Below are 10,153 nucleotides of genomic sequence, written 5' to 3'. Positions count from 1 at the left end.
ATTGGCTAAAAACCAATCTTAGTATCCCTAGAAATGGACTTTGCGTGACAACATGTGGATTCAAACGGACCAAATCGGACCAGACTAGACTAAACCAAACTATACTGACGTGGACTGGACTAGTACAAACCAAATTGCCAAAAAAAAATCTAGATAAGCAACATGAAATACTCTTCTCCCTGTCTGGAAAAGAAGTGTTTCTTAAAAAAATAGTTCTCATGAGGTATACCAAGTCAGAAGGATTCTTTATTGATAAAGAATGATGCAGCTACACCAACCATGCAAAGTGGATCAAAAGTAGTCCAGCAATATATTTACTAGAAAGTACTGAAGCTTCTTAAACAAGGTATAGACTAGATTGCTTTGCCATCTCCACTCATATTCCTCTAGCAATCTGAACAAGAATAGCATACTTGCTGGAAACATAGTGATCTTGAGAATTTAATAACAGAGTTTTGCTCTAAAGACTGTTCTGCAAAAGCTACTGCAATGAGAGTGTCGCCCTGCACACTCACAGAATCTGAATTGGGAACACATCATGGTGTTTGAAACAAGAACTTTCTTGAAAGGCGAGCTGCTGGTAAAGTATGCTCTCGGCGGCGAAGACGATGAACGAGACGACACCTTTAAATTTCAGTGGATCACGGCATGCAAAGATAGAACCTTCAACACAACCAAAAAATTCCAGCAAAGTAAAGAAGAGTTGTACGTGCATGGCTCCATGACAAAGCGTGATTATTCTTCCAGATTTTCAGAGAAAAGAATCAACAAACGAAAACATAAACTCAAATACGGACTGAAGTTGTAGAAAACCAGGCGTTCATAGGGATAGAGAAAGCCTACCTAGGTCAGGAAACTTGCAGCAACAAAATGAGCCATGGAAAATCAACTTATTCATGTTAGAAACACAGCTTTCAACGACTGACTGACCGGAATAAGGACTCTCGGTAAACTTTGACATGGAAAAGGAGTTTCTGTTTGAGGAATCTCTGCTTATTTGACCGGAATTGGAACTCCCGATGTTAATTATGCTTTTTTCGAGACTTATTTTTATGAGAGTCATGTTGGATTCTTCTATAATTACTTTTCAACACCGATTTACATGATGAAGCTAAATCAACTACTTCATTTATCGAGGCATTGAGTAATAATCCCATAGTAATAGCATTACCATTTACCTTGGCAATGCCCATTTTGTCCTAATCACTCACAAATTTGGGAATCAATCAGCCATTCACTTTTTTTTATTGGGTGATGAGTGTCCATCACAATTAGATTCCTATGTGTTTAGACTCTCGAATTGAGTCTACATCAAACAACGAGTAATCTTTGTCGAATTTATGCCGAAGTTCTAAATTTGTCGGATGTCTCAACACATTTGTTTTTTCCACACGTATCTCCACATGCCACCTCATGTCTTTGCCTATTTCTTTTGATGTAAATAACAACCAAGTTGTAACTTGAGAATAGTTTAAGACTTAGTGGGGAACTACCTTCCATTTTGGGCACTTCTCTTCCTTCCCCATATTCCTTTCAAAACAAGACACAAGTTCTCATAGTGGTATCCTAACTCACATAAAAAGATTTTACCAAACCCACTTATTCCGATTCCTGCACCTAAATAAATGTGGGTCTTTATCAAACATTCCTGGAACGTTTTAGCTTGGCTTCTTCTACAATTATTTAATGGGTTTGGACCCACGAACCAAGAATTAATTTTGTCTCCTAAAGGGCAACTGCCATATAGGGCCCCATTACAACAGGTGTTCTTCCATGAAGACAAACTTTGGGTGCCACGTTCTCTGCTTTCCTTTCGAGGCTTGGTAAATCAAGACAGAGTCTTGCCCTTTCCATGATTCTCAGCAGCAGAACGCGTGTCTCTGTTTACAAAACCTCTCGGTGGCCGATTAAAGAGGTTTACAGTGTAACTATTTTACTACATTCTGTTTCAGTTTTGTTCCTCTTTCTGGTTTTGTCGCGTCTCCTGAATTGAATATCAGTCTTGATTAAGAATCAAGATCAGATAAATCTCAGACGAAAGTAGACCTGAAGATGGGACAAGAAAAAGGGTATCGTGGTCTTGGGTCTTCGGTAGTTGTTGAGAACAACCTGCAGATTCCAGAGGTCAATGCCTTCTACTTGTTTGTTTGTTTCCCCACTAGAGAACATCTCACGTTCCAGTCGGCACCTTCGTGCGAGTATGGGGCTCTTCTTGTCAAAGGCCAAAGTGAATAAAGGCCAAAGAACAAAACGACCAAGCTCATATTAAAAGAAGGCCGAGGAGAACGAGATTCGCCTTCTCTCGAATCAAGACAGGCACTACCCAAGTATTATATCCACAGCTCCAGGCTCTGCAGTTTCCAAGAAGGAACATGAAAGGTAGAGAGACCACTGTTCACTTTGCAGCAAATTGTCCTCATCGAAGCTCAACCAAGTAATGGAACTAACTATCGGTCTTTTCTCTTTCTTTCGCTCGAAGCTTACAAGGCAAGAGATTAAGAAATATAAGTGGCTATTTCCTGAAACAGTAATGGCGTCGTGGTTGCATGGAAGACGACCTATCTCCTTGTGCGACTGCGAAATGATAAGCCTCTCACAGTCCCATGCTAAAAAAGATAAAGAGACATTATTACTTCTGAGGAATGGGATTAGATGGTCCCCTCGTCACAACTCAATGCTTCATCTTTGATCAGCCTTGGTAATTTCTCATCCACTCAGCCATGGCTACCTCTATTGATTCTTGATCCGTTTTATTTCTTTGTTTTTCCTAAATTTTGTGATCATGAAATTCCAGATTCTGCAAACACGAAAACAGAGAATTTCTGTAGATACATAACAAAACCCAACAACCAACAAAGGTATTGACTGAGCATCCAAAATATCAAAACAAGAAAATGTCGCCTTCTTCACCTTCTGCACGACTCCCATCAATTTATCTACAGACACAAATCAGACATTATTGACGAGAATTCTTTCCCCCTTGTTTTGGACCCAAATATAATAGAACATTATACAGAATTCACTCATCAAAATAAAAATAAAGAATAAATATTCATAAGCCATCCAAATTTCTGCTCATTAGCCTCGCCACTCGATACACTGAGTCGTAGGCCTCGTCTTCTGCTTCCCTGCTTTCAGAGGGCAAGGCGTCTGCACCGGCGGGACCATACAGTTATACTGCAGACAGAGCGAACTGCTTAAGGGTATTTCGGCCGTCGGTTTAATCTCAATCCCCGTCAAAAAATTATGCTGCAAATACAGTATCTGAATCCCGGCCGAGAGTAATCCGTCCACAAAAGTCCCCGGAACCTGCCCTGTGAACTTGTTGTTGTTTAGGTAAAGATTCTGGACAGATGAAAATAACGGCGATATTTGTCCGGATAGGCGATTGTAGCTGAGATCGACGGTGGAGATCGTAACCTGTGCCGGGGGTAGCACCGGCCCAGTGAACTGATTCCGCTGTAACTGAAGAGAAGAAATGGGGAAGGAGAAGACGCAGCCTGGTATAATGCCTGTGAAACGGTTCACGCTCAAGTCTAGGTAGTTCAAGCGACCGAGTCGAGGTAAGAGGCGGTCGACTGGTCCGGTCAGGCGGTTGTACGAAAGCGAAAGGTATTGTAATGACGGAGGAAGAGAATTGGGAGAAATTGTACCGGAGAGATCGTTGTGTTTGAGGTCGAGGCGAATGAGATTAGGAGCAATGAGGGGAGGAATGGAGCCGGAGAGACGGTTATGGCAGAGGATTACGTTCGAAAACGAAGGAGTTTCCCCAAGGGACCGAGGAATGGAACCGGTCAAAAGATTGTAGCTGAGATCCAGAGTTTGGAGTGACCGTAGGTTGGAAAAGGACGTTGGAATTCCGCCGTGCAGGAAATTTTTACTGATGGCGAGGAAGCGAAGGTTCCGACAATGTGATATGGTTTCAGGGAGCACGCCGAAGATACGCCCGGGGACGACGGAGAGTTCAGTGAGGGCAGAGAGCTTACCAATGGCGGGGTCAAGACGGCCAGTGAGACCTGGCGAACCGGCTCTAGGATCACCGAGGTTTAGGGCAATCACCTTGTCAGCGACGCAGTACACGCCAGGGAAATTGCAGGGGTCGGAAGTGAAATCCCACTGAGAAAAAAACGTTGAACCGGGCATGTCGTCGAGCGATTTCCTAATAGATTGTAAAGCGAGGAAATCAAGCGGGTCAAGCATTGCAAATACGATCAAATGATTGCAGAGAAGCAGCAACATAAGAAGTGTCTTGGAAGCGGTTTCCATGGCTTCCTTGAATGAACCCCTCCTACCTCAGACACTCCCGAGTTTGTGGAGGGAAACCCGTCGGAGAGACTCTTTAAAGGAGTGAGATTTTGCCTCTTTTGTTGCTTTTCCGTGAGTGACAGCAAAACTTCTGCTTTTCTTTTCTCGTGTGAAATGTGAGGGTTTTAATGGCGGAGAGAGCACAGGAAGGACGAAGAAGCTTAGCTCTGCGTCTGCTCCTCTTTTCTTCTCTTTGCTCGCTTTTCATTATTTTGGCTTCTGAGGCAAGGCTGAATGACTACCAACACTCTCTTCTCCACTGCCACAAAAGCGGTTCGATTTTTTTATTTTTGTCCTCGGGGTTTTGCCCCTTTTTAATTGCCCGTTTATTTGTTTCTACGGGGCGAGGCTGGTGAGATCAAACGGTATTCCGTGCCTACGTGGAACTCCGAGGCTGAGGCTCGCGCAACAGCTCACCAATCTGGAGTCGAGACGAGGACCGCGTGAAACTGACGGTGGTGCGCAGAGGCGGAGAACCACCATAAATGTCACCGAGAAACCTAATGTTGAATAAGCTGCCACGTCATTTAATTGATGCCAAGTAAGCTACTGTGACCGTCAGTTAGACTTTGGTTGGGCTTAAGGAAGCAAGGGCCAGCTAAGCTGTTCCTTTCGGGCATTCTGCTTTTTTTATTCCTTTCTCTTCCATATCTCGTAGCTTCTTTTCCGTGAATCAACGGTCTCCTCTGACCAGAAGCAAATTGATCGAAACTTACCCAGAAAGAAACAGAAGATTCGTGAAAGGTTCTGATTTTGTGACTTTGAATGGAAGGATTTCGTGACCCAGTTGTGGTCTTCGTTCTTTGACTCAATTTCTGGTCTCGTTTTTTCCTTTCTTGCTTTGAACTTAATAGAGTAATTTGAGTATTTTTTGGTCCAGTAATAGTCGGGTTCATCTGCAGTCGGCTGAAACTTCGAAAGATCGTCCGGCCAACCGGAGTTCCACTTCGACAGTGAGTCACACTCTTCAGGCGAGAAGATAAAAAAACAGCAAAAACTCGAGCAAACGTCTGAGGGTCAAACTATTGCTTGAAAGGAACTTGTTCTAATCCGAGTGTCTGGTCTCGTCTCCCATCTTTGAAGCCGTATAAACTGCAGGGCAATCACTTCGAAGCCCCTCACTGTGCTAACTAACATTCCCATCCTGGCCTAGTGTTAACAGAGAATGTTGGGACGTTGCACTTGGCCAGGCAGCAGGTTTAACAATATACGGCCGATGGCGGATGAATTCATTCGCAAGCTGAGGGTTGGGGACAACACTCTGGTTCTTTTTCACCTATTTGTGAATCGTTTATTCGACACCGCCGGCCGGAATCCTGGTCTACCACGATCAAGAGCCCACCTGAATGAGAGAGACAGATGATGCGATTTAGGATAGCGCAATTCATTGCTCCTTATATTCGATCTCCATGAATTTAATTTAGGAATTAGAATCCTAAATCTTAATTGTTGATCAATGATATAAGAAACATTTTTTTTACCATGGCTGGATTTATATTGCAATTTAGCTGACACCAATAAGTTAATCTCAAGAAACATTTGTTTCAATACAATTTGTACTCTCACGTTCTCAATGCATAATGTTGTCTTGGATTTTCATTGAAACTTGTAAAACGTGTTAAACTTTGGATGATGGGAACACCCCTTCCAGCATAGGTGAACAAGTTTTCAACGATCATCATGTTGGCGTGAGATCTTCCAGAGGAGGACTTCTTCCAGATCCATACGTGAGATCCTCCAGAGGAGGACTTCTTCTAGATCCGTACGTGAGATCCTCCAAAGGATGACTTCTTCCAAATCCGTACGTGAGATCCTCTAGAGGAGGACTTCTTCCAGATCCATAAAAAACAGAGGAAGAAGTCCTTAGTAACCCCAACTTTGGAGATGATCCGAGAGACCAGAATTAAATCTAACTATAATTTTTGTATATAAATACGGTTGTAAATAGATGAAATGTATTGAATAAAAAAGAATTTTTTTACTAAAAGTCTACATGGTATTAGAGCTGGTTTAAACCAGAAATCGGATTTGGAGACGATGCAGGGAGAAAATTCCAAGTATTGAGATTTATGTGCCTGATGTTTCTTCGATGAGAACACCATTGACGCAGGGAATACAGAAGGCGGAGAAAATTCCAACTATGGAATTCCTGTGCTTGGTGCCTCTTTGGCGCGAACACCACCGACACCGAAGAAGGTATCTCTGCGCGAACACTACTGGTTCGTGTTTTTGTCACAAAGCAAACCGCACGGAACACCGGCTTGGAGACGACAGACTTGGCTACCAACCTCGCCATCTGAGACCTCTCCTCCTCTGTCAACGACGTTCACGGAGACGATGACTTGGTTTTGAAATTAAAATGCACCCAAAGTTAGTTAGTGGGATTTTAATCTCGGACTGAGCTCAAAATCGGGTCAACACAGTGACTCGAACCGGACCAGGAATCTGACTAAGACTCGGATCGGACTCAAAGCCGAGTCAAATTGAACTCAACTCGGACCAAACTTAGCCTGTCCTAAGTTGTCAAGATATATATCTTAGGCAAAGACAAGTTGGGGTATTTGAAAGGCGATCTCCCTCAACCTCCTCAGACGGATGTGGACCCAGGTTACACTCCTCGGATGTACTAGAGAGGATGATTGTAGAGCGTTGATACTTGATTCTAGAGTAATAGACCATATGACATTTGATGCAAATGATTTTTCTATGCACTCTACTCCTCGACGAACTAGCATTGCCAATGCTAATGGAGTTATCTCTTTAGTAACAGGGCCAGAACAATGATGTTATCACCAACTCTACCATTATCTAATACACTACTAGTGCCTTATCTTTCTCACAAGTTACTATCAGTGAGTAAAGTTATCGACAACATTAATTGTGTTGTTCTTATTTACCCTACATTTTGTCTTATTCAGGATATTCTCACCAAGGAGATCATTGGGTGTGGAACTAAGGGGAGGGGGCTCTATTACATGGAAGATTTTAGTGTACACCATGCATATCACATGCGGCACTCGAGCGACTTCAAAGTGGAACCAATTTGGTTGTTGTACCGACGGTTAAGCCATCCTTCATTTGGGTAATTGAAACATACGCTTCCCGATCTATTTTCGAATTTGACAGTTCTGGATTTTAATTGTGAGACTTGCATTCTAGCTAAAATTCATCGAGTTAATTATCTTTCATTCACTTTGATGTGTAGGGTCCTTCCCCCAAAGATGCTAGGTTCGGTGTCCGCTGGTTTGTCATATTTGTTGATGACGACACACAAATGACTTGGTTTTACTTGTTGAAACACAAGGATGAGGTCTTTCATACCTTTTAATCTTTTCATAAGATGATCTAAACTCAGTTCTTCGCCAACATTCAAATTCTTCGATCTGATAGTGGTGGAGAATATGTGAATCATCAGTTCTAACACCATGGACTGTTTCATGAAACCTCATACCGCTAGACTTAGAAAAATGGTATTGTAGAGAGAAAAAATCACCATTTTCTTGAAACAGCTTGGGCTCTTTTGCTTGGGGCTCAAGTGGCTAACCATCATTGGCTTAATGCTGTAACAACGGCTATCCACCTCATTAACCACATGCCTTCCAAAATTCTTGAGTTTAAGACTCCCCTATAGGTCCTGTCAAACTATGTTTTAGTACCATTGGTGATAATGTTCCCTCCTCAAAAATTTGGTTGCGTTGTATTTGTTAATCTCCACAAAAACCAGCACTAGAAACTTGATTTTTGTGTCATTCGATGTCTATTTTTGGGATATGTGGTTCATAAAAAAGGGTAACGCTACTCTGATCCAACTACTTGGCGAACATATATAGCTATAGATGTCATGTTCCTTGAATTTGAAACTTTCTACTCGTTCATTACATCCAATTCTTCTCTTTAGGGAGAAACACGAGAAGAAGAGCTGAATTGGATGACATTTGATTGATTCAAGGACACTGATATAGCAACCATTGTGGTACCAAGTCCAGAGAAGACATGTTTAGAAGTTGATGAAGCAGTACCCCTCCTCCCCTTATTATCCAATGATCCATCTCCTGAGAATATCATTGAGGTAAGTACTCCTATCACACCTCAATATTCGAATGATGTGGATACTCCTGTTGGCAACTCATATCCTAAGAATATCATTGAGGTAAGTACTCCTGTCATACATCAAAATTCTAATGATGTGGTTACGCCTATTGGGTATGAATTACCTATCAGGTGCAATCAGGGCAAACCATTGAATAGATATTCACTTGAAGTGAAGGAACAAAGATCAAAATATCCTATTGCCAATTATGTGTCTACAAAATGTTGAATATATGGAAAAGAGAAATACCTCATTAACTTATTCATTGACTTATTATAGTCAGAGTACATGAACCTCTATTTATAATAGAGGAAGGTAGTAGAGTCCAATTACAATAAAACTACCTTTGTCACCAATTACACCCAAACTCTAACACTTAAGGATAAACCTTAGCATAATGAAATAACTCAATATAAATAAAAGACAAACATAACTCAGACTAGAACTCTTCTAGGACGTGACCATATGATAAAGATGCTAGCTTGTAGTTATCTTTGTGAGTCCTTCTTGATCTTCCAACTAGTTTGTGGTTATCTTTGTGAGTCTTTCTTGATCTTCCAACTTATGTGATAAGGATGCCAACCCGAAGTAATCATGGTGGGTCCTACTTCTTATATGTTTAGGACCATCTTACAATACTCTTAGATATGTGGGTCTTCCTTGGTCATGTGGGTTTGGGCCCTATCTTCCAACACTCCCCCTCAAGCTGGGGGTGAGATAACATCAAGAACTCCCAACTTGTTGCAAATGATGTATAAAATCTTTTTGTATGAAATGACAGTCCTCTAATCTTCCAACACTCCTGTTCATGCTGGTGCCCTCTTCCATGAGGCCCAATTGGCTAATTCAGGGGGAGGGGGGGGGGGGGGGGGGGGGGGGGGGGGGGGGGGGCGTATGACATAAATGTAATAATAAGTTCCTCTGTCATGGTGTCCCAACTGTTGACATTTGATATTTTTTACGGGGTATTAAGTTCCTCCGTCATGGAAAATCAACCGTTGACATTTTTAATATTTTGACGGGTTATTAAGTTCCTCCATCATGGAATCCCAACTATTGACATTTGATATTTTTGAAGGGGTATTAAGTTCCTCCATCATGGAATCCCAACCATTGTCATTTTTGATAGTTTTGACGGAGTATTAAGTTCCTCCATCATGGAATCCCAACCTTTGACATTTTTTATATTTTTGAGGGGGCCAAATAAATAATGGTATGAGGCTACCTCTTCTTCAATAATAATGTCCGCAAAGAGATGTAATAGATGCAACTGAATATAACACGGCCATCTTCCAACATATATAATACGAACCAAATAATAAACTTTGTAAAAGAACCCATGAAATAATCCGATATATATTTTTTTTTAGATACACAAGCTTCATTTGTGCTCCCTCTTTCTTGAATATTTTGGTCACATAAACTTTATCCACAACTTCTGGAATAAAATATCTCTTTCATGTACTTCTTCTACTTCTCCCCCTAAAGCTGGGAGTGATCCCAACTTGAACCAAATATCATAAATACAACAATAAAACCCAAATAACATAGATATAGTAATAAGCCTTTAAACCAGGGAGAAGTGAGATATTTTTCTGATATAGAAACTCAATAGTGATGCAAAACAATTGGCTTGAATTCGGATTTTTCAATGCAATAGGATACCAACATGGCCTTTGATTCTTCCAATGCTAATATATCTTTAAATATATATCAGATTGACATGAAATATTCTCCTTTTGAAACTAGACTTAAATA

General features: G+C 41.4%; 1 protein-coding gene across 2 annotated transcripts; it reads right to left on the bottom strand.

Moving 5' to 3' along the window:
• Positions 1-2,803: 2,803 nt before the first annotated feature.
• LOC137960133 (LRR receptor-like serine/threonine-protein kinase ERECTA) lies at positions 2,804-4,546 on the bottom strand. 2 transcript variants are annotated; one of them, XM_068807636.1, is made up of 2 exons: positions 4,293-4,546; positions 2,804-4,159 (listed from the first exon to the last, which is right to left on the bottom strand). In XM_068807636.1, the coding sequence occupies exon 2, from the start codon at positions 4,141-4,143 to the stop codon at positions 3,079-3,081; it is 1,065 nt and encodes a 354-aa protein (XP_068663737.1). In that variant the 5' UTR covers positions 4,144-4,159; positions 4,293-4,546; the 3' UTR covers positions 2,804-3,078. The 2 variants fall into 2 exon arrangements, with proteins under 2 accessions (XP_068663737.1, XP_068663736.1); XM_068807635.1 differs by having other exon boundaries at positions 2,804-4,546.
• Between the last annotated feature and the right edge of the window lie 5,607 nt (positions 4,547-10,153).

The sequence above is a fragment of the Aristolochia californica genome, unplaced genomic scaffold, assembly GCF_029961685.1.
Source record: "Aristolochia californica isolate CCGP_79_NKW_82.1479 unplaced genomic scaffold, dmAriCali1.0.hap1 SCAF_3, whole genome shotgun sequence".
Lineage (NCBI taxonomy): Eukaryota > Viridiplantae > Streptophyta > Magnoliopsida > Piperales > Aristolochiaceae > Aristolochia > Aristolochia californica.
This window is presented reverse-complemented; position numbering and strand designations above follow the sequence as displayed.

What these genes read in the sequence shown, in the direction of transcription:
- LOC137960133 (XM_068807635.1), bottom strand. Translation starts at nt 4,266, where the DNA reads ATGGAAACCGCTTCCAAGACACTTCTTATGTTGCTGCTTCTCTGCAAT.